Below are 27,199 nucleotides of genomic sequence, written 5' to 3'. Positions count from 1 at the left end.
CAACTTAATCCTCCTGGGAGTCTTTAGAAAAAAAAATATTGCGAAGATTAACAAGTCCGCTTTGTGGTAATGAACGCGAATAACCGGCACGTTTATATAGGTCATAACCACCTTTACGAAGATACTTCTGTGTCGAGTTTGGAGGACTGCGTGCTACAGTGAAATTTAGAGCTATATCGGTGCTCAAGTGCTCCCCAAAAAAGCTCCCCGTCTTTCCAGGGTGGCCCACTTGAACACAAAATTTTCTTACTCCATATACGATACGAACATGAAATATAAATGAAGCATCAAACAGGTTCACTACATTACATAAACAAAACAGCACACAAAATATAAATAAAACGAAAATGTGTCGTGGGCCCATTTCAGTAAGAAATGTCTGCTATTTGGGATCCTAGAAATAAGGTTTATTCGTATGGCTTTGCGATTTGTCAATATTGTCCCCTTAATTTGTCATGTAAGGAACGGGCCCAGGAGCATGAGGAAGGGCCCACAGGTTCCGGGGACCCATAAAGAGTAAGAGAAAGATGGACAGAAGAGGCCTATTTTCGAATTTTGCGTGAGAGCCCAGAACAATTTTTTCTAGGGGGCCCAAATATTAATGCTTGCCCTCCCAGAAAAAATCTAACTTACAGCGCTGGTTTACTGCCAGAAAGGCCACCCCTACCGTATTGGTCTAAATGGAGTAATCGGACAAAGAGTGTTTTGGGAGAAAGCAGCAGTTCTCCAGTAGCCAAGTAGGCGGAAATTATAGCGAGTAGTATGGCAACTTTGACTTCTGTTTTTTCCCCTAGTTTGCTTTGCTAAGCAGAAAGAGAACTATATCAATGATCTTTCGCAGGTCAAAATATAGATCCGGAGGTAAAATATCCGTCTCCCATTCTGACCTCCCGGTTAGGGATGTCTTGAGAAGGACTATTGGATGAGAGAGTAACGATGTGAAAAAGATAGATAAAGAGAGACAAACAAGAGGGTAGGGACATGGAACGTAGTACAATGTTACAGGGAAGAAAGTTAGAAAATGTTAAAGAAGAAACGAAACAAAATAACCTAAATTTGGTAGGAGTTTGTGAAGTCAGATGGAAAGTAATGAGGAGTTGAACAGCGAAGGATATAGAATGTTTTACTCAGGTAAGGGAAAGTATTCATAATGGCGTGAGAATTATTCTTGGTAAGCGCTTAAAAGAGAAGTTGTTGATGATAGAGTTATTGTATTAAGATTTAAAGTAAAAAGAAGGATGTAGTGGTTATATAGACATACACAACAACAACTACTTTGCATACAACTGAAGAAGTAGAGGAAAATTACGAGAGAATAGAAGAAATTATAGGCATGTAGAAGAGGGGTGCACGCGTAATTGTAATGGGAGATTTCAATGCAATTGTGAGAGGAAAACAGGAAGATAGTGTCTTAGGCAACTATGCTTCAGGCGAAGAAAATGAAATGGGAGAGGGACGGCTAAAAGACAGAATTCATTTGTAATTGGAAAAACTGTTCAATTAGCATAAGACAAGAATATATACATGGAAATCCTCAATAGATGGCCGAAGATATCAAATAGACTATGTTATGACTGAAGCAGGTATCGGAATAGCTTGAAGAATGTGAAAACTCTTCCCTGGACCGATAGTTTTCGGGGTCGCTAATATGAATAGTAATGTTTCCAATGCCGTTTAAGTCCAAGTTCATCCCCATCGGCAGAGGGCGGGAAGGGGTTAAAAAGTAAAATGTAGAAAATGACGGAGATTTGCGTTGAATACGTAGTTTTCGGTATTGGGAAAACGTTTGACCCATTTGCAAAGAGTTTTGGAAGAGTAAGTACCCACTTTAGGCTGGGTTTTTAAATCATACCAATTTGATTAAAGGCTTATTTTGTGGGGGTAAAGTGTTTTAATACTTATGCCAAAAATAGAGTATCTTCTGTATTTTTATCATTACAATGAAATAAATATGCTACGGAGGAAGGGATTCAAATTTTTCCCATCAATCTATTTTGCAGACATTTCAGCTAGTAGACCTATGAAAAAAAATGCATTGAAGGTAGATACTGTATATGGATAATCAAATGTCTTAAATCGCTGTAAACATTATTATCCCTGAAGATATAACAAAATTTCAGCGGTAATTTGTCAAGCTAAAAGTATGTATTTACTTATAAATCCTAGGTCTCCACATTACTTATCTATTTCCCCTTCAGTGTGCTCTTACAAAAGAACGCTATCCAAAGTTTTGAAATTTTATAATCAAAATTACATTTAAGGACCATATTCTTGCTTTCAAATTTCACTAAGTGGCATAACGACTTCGTTGCCAATCATGAATCAATTTTTGTAATTTTCCTTATCCCTAATACTAATATTTTCTTTCTTCATTCTAATAGAGTAGTTTAATCTATCGAATTAAGTTTAAATGTGACTACTTTGAGTATTTGATAATTACTATTTTACATATTTAATAATTCCCGTACACATTTATGGTAAGTTGGAACAAACAAGAAATACTTTTGAGTTTGTGTAATTTTACATTAAGAGTGTAAGTATTGTATTTCGTAAATATTTAAACAAAATTGTAATTGTATTAAAAGTGTCAGAACAGGTCATAGGATTTCATGTTGTTTTCATTTCGAATAGGACAATTTTTGGGTGATTGTGCAAGGGGTGTAAGGTTAAAAAATGCCTTGGGGAAACTGAACTGAAAGTTTAAACATGTGATGATTTCTCGATATATCTTTGAATATACAAAGCTTACCTTTGAATATACATAGCTTTGGTACAGGTTGCAAAACATACGTGTGGATAAATTTTTCTCTTTTGAGTGATACTTTTCTGGAAACGACTGGAAAATAGCATTTTGTGACTATACACCTTTTGCACAAGTACCCGAGCATTATATTCAATGTCTGTAAGACAATATACTTACGAAAATTTATATTGCAAAGTTTTGTTAGGAAACACTTGCAGTGCATCGACGCTGTTGATGAGATACGGAGTTTTTGTGTCCTTCATCTGCCAAATGAAAAGGTCAGGGACCCAAAACTGAGGAAGAACGGTCGGATCCAGAGGAATCGGAGTGTTCTCACTCTCTATAACACTCTCATTGATTTGAACTCGAAATTCAGGCCAACGTAATGTCATTGTTAGATCTATGGACACCTCCTGAAGGATAAAAAGAAGCTTAATATACAATTATACAGATATATGACAGAAACTGTATCCTTTCGTATACTAGAAGAAATAAAAAAAAGTATCTGGCCTTTAAATACATCTACTGAGAAACAGTAATTGCTACGACCGACACTGCACTTTCAGTATTACCATTCTGTTCTGGTGCTTTAGTTTTTCCTTTCCTTATTTTCTACACTTTAAATTTGGAAGGCACATGCACTAAACGTTACACAGAATGAACCACAAGCAAGCACAACGTTACAAATAGATAGGTTTACGGTACATCATAAACAAGGCCACTGGACTAAGAAATATTTTTGTCGTTAAATTAACAGATATTAAAACCGATATCTTAATTTATAGTTGAACAATTAGTTTTAAGTACATTGAAATACTGCTATTCTAAGATTAATAGCATCCACAAATTGGCAAAGTGTAGAACACGGAATATTTTTCATAATTAACGAAATATTTGTATATAGTTTTTGATTCACGAAATAGTGTACTAGAAAGTATTCTAAAGAACATATGAACATTTTATATCTGATACCACATTAAAAAAATGATATTTTCCTCTGCATTGTCGTTAGTGAAATGCGATATAGTCTATAATGCAGGGATGCAAATAAGCGCTCGCTCGGGGCGAGTGGTTCATCGGTTCGGGCGAGTTTTTAATATCATTAGTATTTATTTCAAAGATAAGTAAATGATTTCTATTGTGGGATGTAGGCTTCTTGGACTAGTAAAATTTTGTTGCTTATTTGCATCCCTGATTTATGGAAAGATATTCCTTGGCAATCATTTATCGTGTTTCCATTGAAATTACTATGATGTGAAATTAGTTGTTCCCCCAAACCTTCGCCTCGCTATACACTATAGGGTAAAATCACGCTTTGTCCTTTTCGAAATAACAACACCGAAACAATATAGATTTTAAGTTGCAATTATATCTGCAAATTTTATACACACTAGCACCACCTATTAGCAAGAGGAAGGCAGGCAGAAATCGAACCCATTAGTGACTGTGAACTACTAAGAATTAGCGTTACACCCAGATTGAGAGGTTCTTGTATTATCATATAATAAAGTTTACAGTATTTAGCTAATATAACACATCTGAATATTTATTTAGCTAATATAACAGTTACCTCCTAAATCAGGGATGCAATGCGGGCGAATATTTAATATCATACCGAAGGTAAGTAAATGATTTCTATTGAGAGATGTGGGCTAGTCGCTTTCTTCTTGGGCTTGTTGCTTATTTGCATCCCTGCTATAACGGATCGTTGCACATATAACGAAAACGTGTACATATCACAGCTTTTAGACTTCCAAACTATTAGTAGCGGAGCAGTTGTAAAAAAAAAAAAAAAAGTCGCTTTCGTGTGAAATTTCATGATACAAACATGCCGTTTGCGACATTTGATTATTCTCACGTTCCTGATCAGCAATTACCATGGTGTCACTCTTTCTAGCTCTTAGGATGCGGTGGTGACGTCATCAATATGGCCGGGCCGCGTTGCCAGCATTCACCTCTGGTGCTTGGGGTCCTGGGTTCGATCCCAGCTCCCGCCAAGTGAACTGTGTGGTGGACAAACACCGTGTGCGTGGGTTTTCTCGGGGTTCTCCTGTTTCCTCCCACTTTCTTCATTCCACCATTTCATTCATTACTCATCATCACCGTCTCCTTTAGCCTAACCGGCATAATCGTGGGACGTAAATTCAAAGATTTCATTTCATTTCATTTTCATCAATATGGCCGCCACTTCAAACTACATAACATGTATTATTTTGAGAAACAATCAACCGATTTTTATTCTGTTTTCGTCAAATGAAAACTAATTTAAAGCTAAAAATTATGTTCAGTGACATTCTTTCATATAGGCGATAATTAAAAATGTACGACGGGCTTTATATATTTTCCGAAATCAAAATTTCTGTTTTTTGGTAAATTACAAAAGAACTACCAGGTTTACGGAAACATGTTGCAGGACATAAATTTTAGTGTAATATAAGACCTTTAATTTGCTGTAAAGAAAATCGAAATCGGCCTATTAGTTCTCGAGATATAGACATAAGAATTAGTAAATTAGTAGGGGCGCAGTTTTAAGTTTGCATGCAAGTTGATGATAAAAACATGCCGTTTGTGACATTCGATTAATTTCACGTTTCTGATCAACAATTACCATGGTGTCAGTCTTTCTAGCTCTTAGGACGCGTGTGGTGACGTCATCAATATGGCCGTCACTTCAAAATACTTAACACTATTATCTTGAGAACCACTTAACCAACTTTTATTTTGTTTTCGTCATACAAAAGTTTTAGTTTAAAGCTAAAAATTATGTACAGTAACATTTTTTCATACAAGAGATAATTAAAAATGCACGAGGGGCTTTACATATTTTCCGAAATCAAAATTTGTGATTTTTGCCAAAATTACAAAGAAATTATCAGGTTTACGGAAACATGTTACAGGACATAAATTTTAGTGTAATTTAAGACATTTAATTTGCTGTAAAGTCAATCAAAATTAGCCTATTAGTTCTCGAGGTATGGACATAAGAATAAGTAAAAATAATAATAATAAAAAAAAACTTCGTAAATACTCGTCACTACCCAGATGCAGATGCCATGAAGAAGATTCCATGTTGAAGATGGTCCCATGATTAGGATAACGAAAATAAAGATATACGTAGGTACCGATACAATAACATTGCAACTAATTTGGTTACCCACAGTAGGTACTGCTTCCACAAAGCCGTGGTTGAGGATGCCCGCGTGCGCCATTTCGCTCTTTAACAACGCGATCCAGATCTTAAGTTCCGGCTACTGTCCCATGAAAATTCTGTCTCACAAATCGACCCCCGAAGGGCGACCATTTCAAATTGATCATTCGACCGTAAATGAAACGTAAAATTGAAAAGCTAACTTAAATGCCGCAGCCGATGGCGGCAAGGCCGAACCTTTCCAATACGCCATCAAATGTGATATACGTACTGTGTCCATTCAAAATATCGTGAAAGATATACGAATTGCTGAATTTTGATAAAATTTACTTAAAATATCTGTTGGATAATACAGGATGAGGTTTTAATACAGGGGTTTTAAAAACTTACGGATTTCATTTAGGTCTAGAATTTCTAACTGAAGTCCAATTTTCATGCGGTTTGTGGCAAATGATCAAGGAAGGATGTAATGTTACTGGCTTAAATTCATCCGGAGTAATGTCGACCATGTCTCAAGAAAAACAGCAAATATTCGTCAATGTACCCTACAATTGGAACTAGTTTTTTTTTTTTTTTTTAAGCGAAATTGCAGAATACAAATTAAGTGTTAATGAGAACATCCATAAATCACATGTTGAATTGCTAAAGCCGGTTTCTAGCGACAAACGGCGGAGAGATTTCTTGAACGACCTAGGAAGCCGATAACTCACATCTTCCACAACACTCACCTGCGGGGTCCGATGCTTCCCTGTCTCTCTCAGAGGAGATCCTGTTTCTTTCAATTATTTACTACCAACCATATTATGTTCCTGTCTGGGGCAGAACGTGAGGCAAATTTGTTTCTAAATGTCATTTGCGTAGCAACAACAGATTCCGTTCTCCAAAAACTTTTAGCCAAAAACTCATGTTGCTCCAAAGAGTACACTATTCTCACTATGTCCTGATCATACTCACAGAGTAGCACAAATCTGTACAGCACAATTCCAATACAACTGTTCAGTTTCCTGTTTTTTATTGATTTTGGCGAAGTTGCCGTCTAGGAAGAAAACTAAAATCTCCACAACGCATTGCACCTCATTCAACATGTAAGATACACTGGCGAATATTTGCTGTTTTTCTTGAGGCGTGGCCGATATTACCCTGGATGAATTTAAGCTAGTAAATTCCCCATCCTTGATTGGTCATTTGTCACAAACCGCATGAAAATCGGACTTCAGTTAGAAATTCTAGGCCCAAATGAAATCCGTGAGTTTTTAAAAAAATCACCCTGTAGCACAAGAATCAATAACAAATGAACTTTAAATGAGCTTAGGGGAAGGTCGTCTGGTATCGGACACCGTAGCTTTTTTCAGTTTGTCATTCTGAAAAGTAGCTATATCAAATTACTTAATGCACAAAATGATCCCTTGGTATATTACACACATCGTGTTAAAGGTGATTTGACAGGTAAAAACTAATAATATATATTTTTGTAAAAAATCAAAGGTAATACAAATTAGCATTCTTAAAAAGTGGAGGGTGGTATCGGACAAACATAAAACTATAGAGAATTGGTCTTTTCAGGTAATTTAATAACAGAACTAATCTATATATATAAAAGAGAACGTACAAATCCTTTGTTAGCTCATCACGCTAATACGGCTGAACCAATTTCTTTCATTTTTGGGGGGTTATTAAGATTTGGACCCTAGATGGTTTTTATCATATCACTTTAATTTTCAATTACCAGTGTCTTGAGATAATTGACCATTCAAGTGTCCATAACGTAGAAATCCTTTGTTAGCTCATCATAGCTAAATCTAACCGTATTTATATGCAACCCACATGACCGTGTCACTCGGCGGGTGAACATAAATGACAGGCGATATAATGTTAACATTTACTGCAATCTTCTATGGTTTTTATCATATCACTTGAAAGCGAAAAAGTAAAAATTATCTAAGTAACAAAGTTTATTGCGTTCCGGGGTGACCCCAGCGAAGCGGGGTGAACGCTGCTAGTTGCAAATATTAGCTCTTTACTTACAGGAGTTCTTAACACACAAAATAGAGTTTTATTACGCTTTGAAATACAGCCTAAAATAAGAGTAAAAATATATCTTAAAATTCTTAGTCTCATCAAGAGTTGTTATTTTTTATTCTGACACAAATCACAATGATAAAACAGTCTGCCTTCAAAATTTCATAGCACATTGTTCATGTACCAAATCTTTACATATATTGCGCTGTATCCAATCATCAAAATACTCCCCGCAGATTATAATGGTTAGTTTTTCAGCAAGTTTGTAAACTAGTTTTAAAAAATTCCGGTATTCTTAGTGGCATTAGACTAATTAACTATACAAAGCCTTTACATGATTGTATAGTATTTCTTCTTGGTCTTCTACTACATGTACCTTTGTTATTCGAGCAGCGAGGCTTAGCTGTTACCTCTTTCCCTTCCGACAGTTTTCGACACGATCTCCTAATGTACTCTAAGAAACACCATATCAAGCACTGGGCGCACGTGCTTCTTTGGAAGTAACTTTGTCCATGATCAACTTTATACTTTCTTCATCGCAATTGCCACGTATTTTCCCTATGGTTTTCTGAAAAAGCCAGAAACCATTAAAAAACGTCAAGTTTACTTACCAGTGTTTTGTCCGATACCACCCGTTTCCCTTTTGTCCGATACCAGCCGAACGACTTTCAACTTATGAATGGCTATCTACCGGCTTGTAACAACACGAAGGCAACTATACGTCTATATTATAATATATACATCCTAATAAATGCTATGATTGCAATAGTATATCAATACATTTACTTTGTGACAAGTTGCAGGCAGTAGCGTAGCGTGATATTCCGAAAGGGGGATGCCAAAGTTAGTCATTTGTGCGATATAGTACTACTGCAAGCAGCAATACATAGCTATTGCGAATAGAAATATAGGGTAAACAAAATTTAGGAGGAAGCTCCCCTAATTGGAGGTCTAGTGGGGCATAGAGAAGCGAATGCGTGGAATACGTTAGAATTTAAAAACCAATTGTCTCAGCTCCTTCTTGCTACTACCGTTGTGACGAGAAAACTAGCCCCCCCTTTTGTATGAACATTGTTTCCAGTATCGTTCCCTTCATTTCTTTCTCGTGGGCGGCTTTTTTCTCCACATACCACACGTCAATCTCGTTCTTTCAAAATATAAATATAAATATATATATATATATATATATATATATATATATATATATATCGCCCCTAGAAATTTGTCATCTTGGGTCCGGAACTCAGACGTCCGTTCGTGAATATGGGCCTGATTGTATATATCATTTGAAGATGTATACAAAGCACTTAAACCAACTCTGGGGGCCTGTTTCTGTATCCAGATACTGAAGTCAAGGGCGCAAATCTGTCTTCAACGTTCGTGGGATGGGTAAGACTGTTCCCATAATCCTTTCCTTTTTTAACGATGTTCAAAATATTTATGAAGTTGAAAAAAATGCTGTGGAGGATTAGGGAAGCAGAGTTGTCTATAACATTTTAAGGCTTATTGTGGGGGGAGGGGAGAAGAGACTCATATTACAGTAGATGAATCAGATTTCTGAGGTAAACCTGTTGTACTCGTATATTATGTACCAAATGATGTAGATGAAATAGTGGTACATACCATTATTACAACTCAGTGCCGTGAGCACATTCTGAAATTTGAATATATGCATAATAATAATTGACATGTTTCTACTTACGCATCCACAGTGATCCACATTAAAATTTTAGGACATTTGTTTTATAACAATACAAATAATGACTTCCCCAAAACTATGAAAGTAAATCAATCAGGCCTATATTTGGCACAACAATACTCTTATCTGAGCAAAATTATGATTACCACAATAGCATTATAGGAATTGTTACAGGAATTAAACAAGTAGTTGAAAATAGACTACTAATAATTAATGACAATGAAATATTAAAAAATACGATTCTTTTTTAAAAATGAAACAAGTCAAACGACATCAGTTTCGTTTGTGGCAGTCGGATAGAAATCATCATCACAATCTCAAATCGGATTATTGGGGGGGGGTGGACAAGATTGTAGGGAACATGTTCCCCTTATGTCCCCGAGATTTGTGCCAGTGACTGAAGGGCCCTGGCACAATCTTTGCGAGTGACGGGGAGTGGTGGCTCTCTTGTCCTACCAGATCGGTGATCGTAATTCTACAGAATGCTTTATATTTATGCCTGTGTCTTTGAGCTCCTTTACGATGAAGATTACAATTACGATGCATTTAGTTGTGATTAAGGCATAACTATTTTAATACTATTATTTACATAACCGGCATGCTTCAAAAATGTGTTGAACTAACCATTTCCGTTTTGTTCTATTTTCTTTATATTAGGGCTCGTACGTTCTGATCAGAAACTATAGCTTAGTTCAAAATATATACAGTTGGAAATACTTGAATATGCCAGCGTATATCTAAAGCAAATGTAGGGTTGCAAGGGATGAGGAGGAGTGAGAAGGGAAGTATTGCGCATGCGCATTCAGCAGAAAGCAGACGAAAACCCCGATGCTTTCATTAGGCCTGGAAGCCCGAGGAAAATAGCATACGACAGCAGGAAAGACAGAAAATGTGCATCTGAGCGACGCGCATGCGTAGGTTCCTCTTGTCAAAGTAAGTCGAGAGAGCGCGCCAGAAGATTGCAGTGGAAATAATTGTGATAATTACAAGCAAACAATTTATATATAATGAAAAACGTACTTTTTCTTATTAACAGGGGATGCCGGGCATACCGGCGTTCTCTTACGCTACGCCGCTGGTTGCAGGCACACAAATCTATCTCCGTGCACCTAATTACTCGCAAAAATACAAAAACTTTGAAGCACGAGATACGCCGTTTGTCGGACAAATCCACTATGGCGTGGGCTTGGCTAGTTCATTTCGATCAACTCACTGTATGCTTGATATGTGCCGCCTTAAGAAGGAAATAATGAAAACTGCCTTTGTCCGATACCACCCGCTGTCCGATACCAGACGACTTTCCCCTACTTATTTTCGTTTCAGCCATCCATACAAACAATCAATTGAGTCACAAGAGCAGTTACTGGCGTTCTCAGTTACACTTTTTTCATATATCTTGCACATAAAGAAAATACAGAAATAACTTTTATTCTTCACCCCTGCTAACACGGTACCTTTCTATTTTCGAAGAAATACTACCACTCAAAAGTGAAAGTTGCTCGGTAGGCACAAATTAACAGTTTTTCTTAGGATCACGACATCTACAATATCACAGTTTCAGCATTTTCACCAAAATCCAAAATATCGTTATACTACTTTCTGATTTCAAGAATCTAGACCTGTAATAGCAAAACGGTTCAGATTCTTGAAGCGGCCCGCCGAACAACAATATATGTTACATTTTAGTGCTTTCGAGAAACTTTCCGTTCTTTCATGCACGCACGTTTATTTTACGATTTTTTCTTCTATTACTCAGATGAACGTCGCTAGCTGCTGGTTTTATTTTCCTATTGCACTCCTGAAATATGCTACAAGTTTTTGTCTTTTTTTTTTACAAAATCAATAAAATGTAACTATTGTGCCCATAGGAAGTGCCCATTAAGACTTTTTCCCACGATGAGATCTACAACATATAGTTTCATTCATTTTCACCGAAATCCAGAACATCGTTGTACTCATCTGTTTTCAAAAAAGTGGCCTTGTAGTGACCAAACAAACGATTAGTGATTTGTGGTTCTTCCCATTGATACTTTTTCTCAAGTTCACAATACATACAATATATTACGGTTTCAGTCATTTTCATCGAAATCTCGAATAGCACTGTCTTCGGCTCTTTGAAAAAAGTCGCCAAACGGTCAGTCATTGGTGGTTTTGCCCATTAAGACTTTTTCTCAGGATCACAATATCAACAACATATCACGGTTTCAGTAATTCCATTGAAATCCAGAACACCGTTACCTTCTGTTGTTAAAAAAAGGCCCTGTAGTGGCCAAACGGTTAGTGATGCGGGTGGTTGTGATGGGTGGAGCACTCAGGAACCGGTTAAGGACCAGAAATCACCTTGGTGGAATTTTAGAAAAGAATGTGCACGAACATTGACACAAGTTAAAATGCCTAAATAGTAAAAATTCTAAAAATTTAAATATTTATTCTTTCTCTTTCATCTCGTTTGTAAAGTGAAAGTGTACCATTACTTTGCGTGTGTGTGTGAATTAAAATTTATTTATTCCAATGGATATGTGTCACGTTCTTCACCAGGAGGTCATCTAAGGTACGTAATGAAATTTTCAGTAACATGTTTTCTTTCCAGCTGTCTGGAGTTGCAGTAAATCAACACGGGATGATCACAGCTGACATATGTGTTGGTTGTGTGTGTGAGTGATATCATTGGCAAAAAACCTGAAGTTAAAACCCCATAGTGCCTGAAACTTAGAGTCTCAGTTCCTTTATCAAAATTATAGTAAATTCATTTTGTTCTAATAATTAATTGGCAACAGTGATGTGTGACTAGTGAACGCTGTTTTTGTGCCTCCGACAAGTTACCGTGTAATGTGAAAATATAATCATCTAAGTGGGTTTTGGTGAATGTGTTAAACACAGTAAGTACTGTAGATAATTGTTCTATATGTATAACTGCGATAAATCATATATAAAATGCCTTATTCGTCAATTTTCCTTGCTGTGTGTTAGGCTGTAATGTAAACAAACAGTATTGCCAACCCACATTAATCTGCAAGTTGGGCACAGACTATTGCGTTCTGTTGGTTTCGATACATCGAATCACGATGAGTTCCTGCATCGAATGTAATAAGACTATTGTGAGACAAGAAACAGCTTCTAAGTTACAGTGCTCGGACTGTTTGAAGTTATGTCATCTCAAATGTGCTAAATTAGAAGAGACGGATTTAGAATTCATGAAATCAGTGAAACAACCCTGGCGCTGCAAGTCGTGTGATAAGACAAGAAGACGTAGCTTGCATTTAGAATCAGCTTCTTTACCAGAGACAGAATTGCCAACTCTTTCTGATGTGTTTAAGTTGTTACAAGAGCTAAAACAGGAAGTGTCAGATCTAAAGAGATCGAACATTGAAACTGAACGGGAACTTGGAAACTCGTTAGAACTGGCACATAAAAAGTTAGATGAAAACGCCGATTTAATCAGGAAACAGGCGGAAACAATACAAACTTGTTTAGCGACGGTAGAACAATTAAAACAGGAAAATGTGACATTAAAGAAAAGAATCACGGACATTGAACTGCGAATTAATGAGGTAGATCAATATAACAGACGAAATAAATTAGAAATTTATGGTATTAACAAAAAAATTAATGAAAATGTATTAGATATTGTAAAGTCTGTGGGGCGAGCATTAGATATGACTGTTACAGATGAAATGATCGATGCTTGCCACAGATTACCTGATTCATCCTCTGGCACTGGTGGTGGTATTATTGTAAAATTTGTAAGGCGTACTGATAAAGAAATGTTCATAAAACAAAGGAAAGTAAAAAGAAATTTAAACACATACATTTGGGTTATACTTACAATCAGATGATTTATGTTAATCACTCTCTCACGTCATACAGAAGACGTATCTTTGGTCAAGCTAGAAAGAAGCAACGCGAAAATAACTATGCTTACTTATGGGTTGATTATTCAGGGAATATAAAACTGAGAAAGAAAAAGGAAGATACGTTCGTGTATGCTTTAAGAACACTCGAGGATGTTAACAACCTAGTTACAACCTAATGGATACTGTAAGGATTGATAATTTAACCATTTACTATCAAAATGTTAGGGGTTTAAATACAAAGTGTCAGGAATTTTATTTAAATACATTAAGTAATAATTTTGATGTAATTGTTATTACCGAAAGTTGGTTGCATAGTAACCTTTATAATAATGAATTATTTGATGATAATTACAAGGTATATCGATGTGATAGAAATGGAAATAAACGTGGTGGTGGGGTGTTGATTGCAATAAGGGATAAGTACGATTCCAAACTGATTGACTTAAAAAGCGAAACAGAATCTTTAGTTGTAAAAGTAGTTGTACATAGTGTATCATTTTATATTGTGACTGTATACTTTACACCTGCTTCTTCTATTGATAAGTATATGTCTTTTTATAACATGTTTGAGTCGCATCTGGATTTTCAATATCATAATATACTAGTTATTGGTGATTTTAATTTACCTTTAATTAGTGATTCCAAATATGACTTACAAACCGGAGGTAGCGCCTACAAAAATTTGTTAAATTTTATGAACCTATACAATCTATTCACCTTGAATGACATTAAGAATAGCAATAACAAAACGCTTGATTTAGTTTTAACTAATATTTTAAATACTGTAGTAACTAGAGAATTAATGCCGATGGTACCTGAGGACAAGCAACATCCTGCTCTAAGAATATTAATAAGTACAAAAAGTAATGTTAGTAGGGTTCAGAACGAAACAATTTATTATAACAATTTTCGGAGAGCAGACTTTCTTCAATTGTATAGAATGTTGCTTGATACGAATTGGTCTGCCTTGTACAATGCAGATTGTGTAGAACTAGCTATTAGCATATTTTATAATAAAATTAATGAGGTTTTCTCTAGTACGGTTCCGAAAATACGAAAAAGAACAAGTAGAAGATATCCATGTTGGTTTACTAAAGAAATCATTAAGATGCTAAAATTAAAAGATTACTATCGGAAACATATTGCGATAGCGGAAGAATAAAAGGAATTATTTAGGGAAACAAGGAAAAAAGTAAAAACTATGATTAGTAAAGCATACTCAAATTATTTACGAGAAATAGAAAATAATATAAAATCTGATCCAAAATCTTTTTGGAACTTCTTAAATAATAAAACAGTAAATCGCAATGTAATGAACTATTCAATGAAGTTTCAAGATGTTCCTCTTGAAACTACAAGTGATATAGCGGAAGGATTTGCTAGATATTTTCAATCTGTATACACAGATAGCTCTGTACAAGATACACATCACGAAAATATTCTACCTTTGTCACCGAACTCGTTATCATTAGGCTTAATTACTGATGTTGAGTATAAAAGTGCTGTAAGAAAACTGAAACCAAAACGCTCATGTGGTCCAGATGGAATACCTCCATATTTACTAAAAGCATGTTCAAATATCTTAATGCGACCGCTATGTGCAATCTTTAATCTTATAATAAGGACTCAAGTATTTCCTGAAGACTGGAAAATAACACGAATTTGTCCAATATTCAAGTCGGGTGATACGTGCATTATTGAAAGTTACAGGCCAGTTGCTGTAATTTGCGCTCCGGCGAAGGTTTTGGAACATATCCTATATAGCAGAATTTTTAATCATGTAAAATGTTTTATAGATGTCAATCAACATGGATTTTACCCTGGTCGATCAACAACTACAAATTTAATTAATTTCGTTCAAGATATACACAGTTCATTCTCAAATAAATCTAGTACACACACGATTTACTTGGATTTTAGTAAAGCCTTTGACAAAATAAATCATAGCATACTTTTAAATAAATTATCATCATATGGATTAACTCAACCTTTTTTAAATTTAATTAAATCATACTTATCTAGAAGGAAATATTTTGTTCAATACAAACAATCGAAATCATTAGAATACGTAGCTACCTCGGGAGTACCTCAAGGATCAAATCTGGGTCCATTATTTTTTCTATTGTATATTAATGACTTACAGTTCTCAATAAAACATTCCAAATACCTTATGTATGCAGACAATGTAAAATTATATAAAGAAGTAAGGTGTATTACAGATACAATAGAACTGCAAGAAGATCTTGATTTAATATATAAATGGAGTGTAGAAAATAAACTTAACCTTAATATTAAAAAATGTGCATTTATGATAATATCAAGAGCGAAAGAGCGTTTTAATTGTTATTCATATACTCTTAATGGTGAAAACATGGAAGAAATTACCATATGTAAAGATTTAGGGGTAAAAATTACACGCAATTTATCATTTGATAACCATATCACTGAAGTGGTTCTTTATGCCTATAGACAGCTTGGTTTCATTTTACGGAACACCAGAAATTTAAATGATGTTGTAGCTATTTCTATGGTGTATAATAGCTGAGTTCGGACCAAACTAGAATATACATGCGTTGTTTGGGCTCCATATTATAAATCTCTTCAGGATAAAATAGAAAGTATTCAAAAGAAATTCCTAAGGTATCTCTATTTTAAAACAATGGGAGCTTCCGCTATAAGAAACAAAATATCGTATAAAACCCTTCTAGATAAATTTAACTATGTCAGTTTGAGTAACAGACGTGAGTTTTTTCAACAATTATTTCTCTATAAAATTATGAATTCTTATGTTGACAATAGTAATTTCTTACAAAAAATTGGACTCAATGCTAGACCAGGCTATCTACGTAAGCGACATCTGTTGACTGTAGATGTTCCAAGAGCTGAAATGTATAAAGGCTCACCATTATATAGAATGTGCAGTAGGTTTAATAGCATATCAGTATTAAACAAAGATCTAGATATAGCATTACCTCTGTCTCTGTATACAAAGAAGTTGAAAAATATATTGTATTAGAATGCGAATACATGTATTTCCATATACATGTGTAAACCAATTATCTGACTGTTAATGGTTTCTTGTAATACTTTTCACGTTTAACGGTTTATACTCTTACGATAGTTATTATTGTCTTTGTCAGATATCTACAGGAATTTTGTCCGTATCATTATATTCACTATTATGTATAATATTATATTATATGAACTATCTATATTCTGTACCTTCTGTAATTGGAGATTCTATTCTCTGTTGAAGGACAATAAATAAATAAATAAATAAATAAATAAATTTATCATTTTGCTCTACCGAACATTTTTGCTCTATAGCATTTGTTTAATTAATTAATTTCATTTGCGTAATGTTTAAAATAGTTTCTTATTTTGCATATGTCTTCTTACATAAATTATTTCGGCCTTCAGCCGTCCAGCCTGATCTCATCTCCTCTGCCCATTTACAAACAGTAGTGTCGTATTCCCTAATATTACATTCTCTTATTTCTCTTTCCATGTTTTTTGGGACTGAGTGAAGTGGTGGTGTCCCAGGTCCTTCCACCTCGTAGTAAAATATCCATAGTGGACATCCTGTCCCTGCCTGCCTGTTTTTGTCCACGTCTGAGCCTTGCCGATGTCAGTAATCTTCAGCCTCAGTGTGGTAATGGTAGAGTTGCTGCCCACTACCATATCTCTCTTCGACTGACTCGTACCCCTAAAGACCTGTCCGGCATGGGGAGCTCTCTGATAGCGAAGCTATCTCCGGCATAGCACTTGGGATCATTAGAGTATGCAAGCCTCCCCACCGCGGCAAGGTGGAGATATTGAGGCAGGGCCAAATGATCTAGATTCTCAAAACTATTGTAATATTTATTTATTTATTTATTTATTTATTTATTTATTTTGTATATTTCTGTTACGCACACGCCTAATATATATCATGATTTTATCTTTCATCTTCCCATATATTTCTTTTAAAGTTATAAGTTTTATATTTGAAAGTAACATTCCTTATTTTGGAATGCAAAATATGATGTTAATGCTTTTACAATAATTGTGTGTTCCCTCAGTCATGTCCTCCTTCCTTCACCTCGCAAGAATCAAGATTTAGAATAAAAAATGGTTGAAAAATGGAAATAGGGAAAGTACACCCTGTTTGACAAGTATAAAATACAAGATAATGTTGTGCCTTTTCTGACAGCGGCCAGTCTTGCCTCCCACAACGCTTTCTTTTTCCGGATCATATAATCAGATTGTCAACTAACATAACTTTGAAGATATCCGTTCTCCACATTATTAGATGAACGGTCATTTCGTAACTTGTTTCCCTCCACTACCAACTTTCTGAAGATCAGTGAGGAACAATAGTGTGAATGGATCAGGAGAGCGTGTTTATTTCTTCACCTCCACGAGCAATAAATAAAACCCTGTTGCTTCTCCAATACCTGAATTTATGTATATATTTATGTTGTTTCCAGCGTTGTCACCTTTGCTTGTAAAAAGTAATATTAATGAACTATAAGACCTAGTTTTAAAATTAAAAAAAAATAACATGTAGTATTGGGGTAGGTTAATATCTGGAGAAATTTCGAACTGCATAAGACAAATAGTTTTCATAATACTTTGGAAAGAAGTTCACCATGTTATTATATAGGGATTGATGATCTCAGCTCAAAACGTTAGACATAGCCTTAATAGAAAGTCCGGTCCTTCATAACTTTGGTGCTGCATAGGGTCCCAAAACACAAAAGTTAAAAAAAAATCAACATATATATAATTGGCGTATACGACAAAACCGTAACAGTTTGAAAGAAAAAAAAAACTATCACAAATCACTCTGGTAAAATATTTTTCAATCTACACTCCTGCTGAGAATAGTAGGCTGTGATCACGTTCTAATATTGTTATAGGATCATAGAATTACACTTTATGCCAAGAAATCGTGTTTCATAAATCCCAATGTAGATCGGTTTGTTGGTTTCAAGTTTAACCACCCTCTCGTGAATCGTAGTCATAGCTTAACATTGATGAACGACATGAGCTCCCATTAGGAAATGAGCCCGGGTCCCTTGTGCGAAAGGTATGTATGCTATCCATATAGCCTTGAGGACACTCCTTAATACAGATGTTACCTGCTTTAGTATATACATGCTTGATTGATGTGCATTTCATCTTATACACCTAAAACTAAATAATGAAGAAAAGATATTGAAAAGTAATGAAACCCTAAATGTCTAGTTTAAATTACAGTATCAAGTATACTATAGTATATGCTAATGTAATAACGATATCTATCTCTGTTTTATAACGAGGATAATTATATATATATATATATATATATATATATATATATATATATATATATATATATATATATATATATATATATATATATATATATAAAGAAATACCGTCTGTTAGAATTCAAAATGGCTTGAAATACAAAGTGTGTGGGCCATTCTGATGGAATGAGCACAGAGTGAATCAATCAAATATCAATAACATAAGTTAGGGAGATATCATGATATCATGCAGGCAGAGGTCGCTGAGTAGATATCTTGCTTCGCAATCGAGAGGTAGTCCTACTAGGTTTTGATCTAGTGGCTTGTCATCCTGATTGAGATTTTTCTAGGATTTCCCTTCGGGTATACTGCGCAAATGCTGGGGTAGTGTTGTTAAAATGGAAGCCCTGACCGATTTTTTCTCATTTTTTGATTGTTAATAACTTCAGTGTAAATTGATCTCGTAGGCTACATCTGGAAGTTTGTTAAATGAATAAATATGAGTCATTTCAGATTTCCGGGCGCGCGGTGGCTCAGTGGTAGAGTGTTCACCTCCGGTGCTTGTGTCCTGGTTCGATCCTAGCTCGCGCCGTGTGGGCTTTGTGGTGGACAAACACCATGCTCATGGGTTTTCTCGGGGTTCTCCCGCTTCCTCCCACTTTCTTAATTCTACCATTTAATTCATTTCTCATAATCACCGTCTCTTTTAGCCTAACCGGCATCGAAAACTAATGGGAAAGGGAGCTTAGTTACTGATAGACGTTTTGTGATTTGGTCGGAAGTTTTAAGTATTTCACCTTAATAATATATAGCTTCATGAAATTAGTCCATTCAACGAATTAGTTTTGGTCGTGTTGAAATTATATTTCTTCTTTCTTTCTTTATGAATTACGTAGATAAATGTAAATAATATCCAATAATATGATTTTCTATGTTTTTACTTCTGAGGTATCAAGTTACAGGATGGATGTCATGGTTGTATTACAGTAGTGAAAACAGAGTTTTGTGTCAATATCAGCAGAAACCATGTGGTATGGGAGATTGTGAAAATTATTTTTTTTAATGTTAAGAGAAAAAAAAGTTTTGTGAAAAATTTACAAGTAACAAATGTGCACGTTTTGTGCTTTCTATATGCTTTTTTACGTTCTCTGATATTGTCTCTCCGACCTATGCCACTAGACGAAGACTGTGTGGTAGGTCTCTCCATTGGTGCCACATGGCATCGGCGTGGGCTAGTCGCTAATGTACACATTTTAAGAATATCATTATTATTGTTATTGTTATTGATTCACTATGATGCCAATTGGCATCAAAATGCATTTTAGTGTGATATATATATATATATATATATATATATATATATATATATATATATATATATATATATATATATATATATATATATATATATATATACCTATGTGTGTGTGTGTGTGTGTTATTTCTGACTATTATAGACAACAAGTAAGAATAACATTGATTGTGTTACTTAATTTCCCCATTTAACTTAAACCTAACAATTTTAAGCTTGGCTATGCGAAGGTTAAAGATAATAATCAGAATACACTAATGCATAGAAAACAGAATGCTGTTACTAATGCATCAGGCGTTTTTGTTATGTGACATTACAGAATATGGTATAGGCTATTTCTTGCTAAAGTAGTCAATAGTGATTTTTTTCAGTCGACACGATACACGCTTCTGTGTGTGTTCCATGATAGCACGTAAAGAAAATACAATTTTGATATAATGTGGTGTGTGTTTTCTTTAAATTTCTCAATCAAATTTGTTACTCGAAGTCGAAACTGGCAAAGAAACTGGGATATTTAATTTTTAGGGAAACTTAAGGCGTGTCCAACACTCGGAATGCGATGGGATTTCCCTATATAATAACATGACATATTTCTTTCCAAAATATTATGAAGACTATTTATTTTATACATTTCAAAATTCGTCCAAATGTTTGTTATTATCAATATTATATGTTCACTTTTACTTTTTCTTGCTAGGGTAATATTAGAGCGCGCTAATTAAAAATTAATTTTCTCCAATTTAAAAACTGTTTAATATATGACCTTACATGTTACAACAGCACAGAACAGCATATAGGATGCTGAGCATGTAGGTTTCTTTCATTCTCTGCCCCCGCTAGGTCACGTGCTGTAGAAGGCCTATGTCCTTCTCCATCATCTGCATATTAAAATGCAGATGAGGGGCACATTTACCTATCAATATGTAAATAGAGTATATTGTGATAAAATTAATTGCTTGAATATTAGCATACTTTTTACATATATCAGGGTATTATATTAAATTGTGTAAAACACTGGAGCGTAGTACGGGAATATTAATACAATATTGTATCATATTGTATTATATTTATTTGTGTTATTTTCGTTTATAGGCTTGTTATATTGTAATGAAATGTTTGCATCTAATTACTGGGTATTGGACAATGCATAGCATACATGGGGATGAAAGAAGAATGATATAAATATGCATAGAATGGAAAAATAATTGAAGAAATAAGCATATTCGATGAGAATCATACATTGGATTTTGGCTGGAAAACAGAGCAAGCGCTCACAGAGAATTTTTTTTTCTTCCCGACTTCTCATCGCCTTAGACTTCGAGATGTGGGGTCCTCACAACTCACCATGGAAAGAAATCACTAGTTTTGGGAATAAATAAAGCTCACAATACACAGGAAGGATTCTACAAACTTCCTTAGTGGTACCACTCTGGTTTGGAAACAGTGGGTAGAGACACACAGCTTCTATTGTGTAAAATGTCATAAAATTTTTAGCTTCTACATGTGAGTTTTTAGATTTCTATAGGTGTGAGTTTGTGCGACGCTAGGCTCAAGCTTCGCTTCCGCCCCCACTTCCCCCATGACCAGTACGGGTCAGCAAGCGGACCTAGACTCCTTTCCCAAGATGCAACAGCAGTTTGAATGTTTACTCTATTTTGACTTATTTTTCTATGTTAATTATTAATATTATCGTATTACGCTCAAAAACGTTCTTGGAAATACCGTATAAAATTCTTGATTTATTTATCATCGTGTATCCCTTATCGAACAAGACACTTGGATCTTGTAATTGTAAAACGTAAATATTAACAAAGATGTTTCCTCTATCCCTCTCCAAACAAACATGGATGCATTGGTAGCAGACAGTTTTGAAGGACAGCCACAGGCAATTGGGCTTACTGCTGCTTCTGATAGAGATGACAGTTCATGTATTTCATAACTATGTATTCTTTGTATATTTTCCTTTATTTTTATGTATAATAACATATGTTTCTCATATTAATACGTGTGTAACAAGTGAAGATAAACATAATTGTGTTAAAAACTCTCATAGATTTCTGCTGGGAGCAAAAGCTTCCGTGTTGACCGTCCTTGGAGTAAGGGCAGCACCTGTCAAAAGGGTGAAGGTGAAAATTGGCAACGGAAGGTAGCTGAACAAGTGTATTTGCAGATAGGACCACCCGGAATATAGCCAGAAGGCACACAACCTTTTGTCAAAGGACTCGAAAGGGAGCGAGTTTCTTCCTTTCCTCGTTTTGTGCTATTGATATACTTGTTTCTGGAGAGAAACAAGGGAAGTTCAACTTAGTATCTAGAGGTGAGAACATATATCTTTTCGGTGTAAGGAAGTCATCTGACTTCGCTTACATAGTTGCTGATAACCCGGGAAAACGTGAGGACAGTGCCGGTCCCCGTGGATATTCCCGTGAACAACAGTACTACGCGAGTGTGTAGTGAACTCTGCTTGTGCAAATCACCTTCAAGTGAAATTACAGAATGTGTGAAACCATGCACATATCTTCTGTGTTTGTAAATAAGTTGTATTAAGTAACGACGAGTGACAAATGGAATTAACAGTTAAACTTTTTTCTCTTTTCGTTCTCTGAGTGCTAACCGTCACTCAAAAGAGATTGCTAACTTTGATATTTGTCAAACACCCCACCGTTAATATTGGTGAAACAAATACTTCCAGTATGGGAGAAAGCAAAATGTGCAATATCTCAAGTAGAAATATTGCCATAGGCCTGTAACGCTTTTACACAGTGCCTTTCCTTGGACATTTGAACAAGGAGTTCAAGCAGTTTAAATTGCTTGTTTGAAGGACATACTACATGTCTACTTTGTGAAACTTCACAAGCCAGTGTAACTAAGCTCATAAGGAACATTTCTCTTCACAGTGAAATGGTAATGCGGAAGGACAGTGTGATGTTCATCTAGAACTATGTGCGGGACATCCTCGTCTACAACAGAAACTGTGTTTCGACAGAACAAAGATATTATATCAGTTTAAATTTTATTTGAGTCTTTATCATCGTATTTATTTTAAATGATATCTAGTGTGAAATTATTCTCTCCTCTCTAAACTGTTTAGAGACCATAAACTCACTAAAAATGAGGAGATAAGAAAGTTTGTATAAATATTGTGTTTTTTTTATTTTAAAAAGGTCAGACAGACCTTATATCAAGTTTAGTCCCCTCTACTTTTGTTATTTATAAAATGAAATAGGGATATGCATATAAATATATACATATATAAATATATGTGCAAAGTGTAAGTGTGTGTGGTAGTGCACTACAGAAGGAGTGAAAGTAACAAGTGTATTGAAGTGTAAGCTATTTATCACCGCTCTCATCCTTATGTCCTGTTCTGTGAGAATAAAACTACCATCTCTAACCAGAATTCTTGGTCTACTCAATTTGCTGCAGGGTGAGTACCTGATACTAATCAAATGTTTGTTTTCAGGAGTGTGATACAAGGAGGCATTTTCCCTTGCCATAAGTATGTCTGACCGACTCTCTGTATGGGGCTCAGAGAGTATAATTGCCCAAGAGAACCAATAAACAGTCATGAGTATAGTGGGTTAGAAAAACAGGCTGCTACCTGTTATTATTTTAAAGTAGATTTTTTTTATTTAAACCTTTTTGGTAATAAACAAACAACTCACTATAGTAGCTTTCGACCATGACTGTAGAACAGATCACCCTGAGATCTGTGGTTCTTAATAACTAAAATTTTTTAATGTTATGCTCTACCGATTTACCAGTGGAAGTGGCGGCTCTTGCAGGAGAACACTATCATCTCCAAGAGGGAATAGATTATACAGATGTTGGTAATTTGCATTTCATGTAAACTTCATGTTTAATTTGAATATTCCCAGTCACTCCACCTTATTTATTTTAATATATTTGTGTTGGTGTTGTAGTAACCTAAGTTTCGGCTCAGGCTACCTGCACCTCACAAAATACTTGGCGCCAGCAGCGTTAAGGGCATAGAGTATACTGTAGATACTCACTGGTCAGCATACAGTTTATGTAAATTTTCGGTATATGTTTTGTGTACGTACTTGCTAATAGCGTACAGATTGATGATATGCTTGCAGGTTGATATGTCATAAAATCGATTATTCATGCAAAAAATGCACCAAATCTGGCAGATAGTCACTACAAGCAAGAATTATATCTATTTCTTTCAGACAGTGTTCCCCACGAGACGAGACGAGACGAGAAGTAAGGTTTTCTTGTCTCGTCTCCTACATTTAATAGGTCTCGCCTCGTCTCGATCCTCGAAGACTTCTTTCGCTCTTGTTTCGAAATTGTATTGGTCCGTTTTGATAATTTATGTGATTTTTTCGTTAATTTCATCTGGAAGTTATCACAACCATTCTCGTCACAATTGGTCTACGAATAGTTTGATATAACAACATTTAAACCATACTTACTGTTGGAGTAAATTGAGAAATGACTTGGATATTTTAAACGTAGATACATGCTCTTCATTTCTTTCGTATCATCATTTTATCAATTTGTAGTTTTTTACATATGAATCATGTAATACTAAAACAGTGTTTGAGATCAATACTTGGGTGAATTAGTGTTACTCACGGGACTCGAGAAATTTCTCATCTTGTTGTGTTTCTTGTCTCCAAGTTAGAAAGGTACTTCTCGTGTGGTTTTCGAGGTTATCAAGACGAGACGAGGAATTTCTGGTCTCGTGGACAACACTACGTTCAGAATAGGATGAACTGGTGGACTTGCGTGTGGGCGCATCTGTAGGGAGCAGGTGCATTAGCAACGGTATATATGCGCGTAAACTAGAAGTTTATCCAATCATTGTGTGAACTAGAAATAAAAATATATACGTTTCGAATTGCTAAAATTTAAATACATCACGAATATCGACTAATATCCAGTTTTTGTTTTTCTTACGACATAGTGAAATATTTTTCAGTATAAACTGCCAAAGCGCTTGTAGAAATGTTAGTTTCAAATGTAAATTAACATGTATCTCTGACAGTTTCATTCAAGAGGTCAATCCTTTGGGAGTTCGTTCGACAACTATAGTTACGAACATCTTATGTGTTTTTATTTCTGTGATAATTCAGGTTTGAACTTCCTATAAAGTATTCCTACTTATAATACCCATTCAAATTATCAAAACCAGTGGCGTATTTAGTATCTTGTTTCAGAGGGAGAGGCTTGAGAACCAGTAAGAAGATTTTGTGTTTTACGTATAATGTGGAAAAAAAATAATGAAATTATTTTTGGGTGGCTAAATGCTCCACTAACCAAAACATATTTGTAATAATTATTACTGCATAAATGTAAATTACCCTTCACAATATTACTAAATACTTACATTCATTGCATTGTTCACATAAAACAATATCATGATGAAGGATCAAAATTTTTAGTGCTGTATCTCAGTTGCATGAGTTACACGTTATCCAAGTTTTCGCCAGTCGAGATTGCAGGCCGCGAGATTTTGGTTGAGATGTTTCACCCGCAAATCATCAACAGATCAAGTCTTGACTCTGTTGTGATGAATGGTCAACTACAAGATAGAAATATGCACGAATGTGGATATATGGACTAATATGCTTTCTGTGGATATATTTTTGTTGATTCCGTGTGATTTGCGATCATTCCAATTTGCGACACGGTTCATGTATCGACCAAATTTGATTGAGAATTTGATAAGATTCCTCAGCCGAAAATAATAATTCCAGTTTGCGACCAACCAGTAATTGGTTCTTTAAATGAGTCAGAAGAGTAGAAGTGATTCACGTTGCCAGATATTTTTTCCTAAAATTATGAAGTGTTATGAACTACATAGGGAAAACAAGGATAAACGTCTCTTTGTTTAAAACTGACGTAATTGTAGATCCCTAAGGTGAAACGCAAGATCCAATATATTGCATTCAAAAATGTTCTTGTATGCCTATATCTGGAGAACTACATACAGCATAGCCAAACCTAAATTCAGTTTGATGTGCTTATTCCATAGAAAATACGAAAACTCGATTTAGTGGCCGTTCAAAAATTTTGCGACCTTGATTCAAGATTAAATATATTTCATTCAAAAATTTTCTTGTACGTCTTCTATCTGGAGAACTACATATAATGTAGTGAAACCCAAACTATTACCTAACTCAATATGATGTGCTTATTCCATAGAAAATACGAAAACTCGATTTAGGGGCTGTTCAAAACTGTTGTGTCCCCTGATCCAAAAACTAATTATCGGCTAAGATCACAATATTTTGATGCATTTTTTGATCATTCTTAAAATTCTTGTTTGTTTTATTTGTTGTACAATGCATTCGAAAGTCGTCGAGCTAATGAATTTAAAATGTGCAAATTGGAAAAAGCGAAAATATCTATGGCCATTCTTGCTTGCGATATTTATGAGGATCCTTGAAAAATGTTTTGCCACCATTAAACAACAGTACTAAGTTCCTTGGTATTTCCAACTGAGGAAACTCAACTGTGCACAGCGTAATATAACGTCTCAGCAAGATAGACACTGTTGCAAACAGGCCTAGAAGCGGCAGGCCATTCGAAATTACTAGGTGGGAACTTGTGATACTAATTTTTATCGATATAAGTACGCTGATATTATCATTTAGATCAGCGTTTCCCAACCTTTTTCAACTTGTTGCTCACTATGGGTGTAACTTGAATTCTCGCGGCACACCCATATATATATCTTATTACTCTCTCTTTGCAGTTTCTCTCTCTTTGATGTGATATATCTTGTTCTTATTTATGTCTCCCTCGCTCACATAACTTGGGACCACCAATTTTTATGTATGGTCTAAGAACAAGATATATCACATCAAAGAGAGAGTAATAAGATATATATATATATATATATATATATATATATATATATATATATATATATATATATAGGGCCTAATATATATCTAATTATTATTAAGATATATCTTATTACTATTATTATTTGTAAATATAAAATACCGTGGTATTTTTATGTGATTACTGATCTCCTTACAGAGAAGAAAGCTCGATCATTGATTTTCCCCCGTGGTAAATGATTATGCTTATTTTTCATTCTAATTTTAAAATAGAAAACAATTGCAATGAAATATAGGACTCGGGTTTTTAAAAATCCACTTTCTCTTTCGAAA

The 27,199-nt window shown here is 35.0% G+C and overlaps 1 protein-coding gene across 1 annotated transcript in view; it reads right to left on the bottom strand.

Moving 5' to 3' along the window:
* The window catches only part of LOC145679458 (glycine receptor subunit alpha-4-like), a 34,533-nt gene extending 28,581 nt beyond the window's left edge, over window positions 1–5,952 (bottom strand). The window contains exons 1-2 of the mRNA XM_081750037.1: window positions 5,902–5,952; window positions 2,921–3,156 (exon numbers count right to left, since the gene is read on the bottom strand). Of these exons, the coding sequence (XP_081606163.1) occupies window positions 2,921–3,156; window positions 5,902–5,952 (287 nt within the window). The remainder of the gene's footprint in view (window positions 1–2,920; window positions 3,157–5,901) is intronic.
* Between the last annotated feature and the right edge of the window lie 21,247 nt (window positions 5,953–27,199).

This window comes from Thermobia domestica, chromosome 2 (genome assembly GCF_964235325.1).
Source record: "Thermobia domestica chromosome 2, izTheDome1.hap1.1, whole genome shotgun sequence".
NCBI classification, from domain to species: domain Eukaryota; kingdom Metazoa; phylum Arthropoda; class Insecta; order Zygentoma; family Lepismatidae; genus Thermobia; species Thermobia domestica.
Note: the sequence above shows the minus strand (reverse complement) of the source record. Positions and strands in the feature narration are given on the sequence as shown.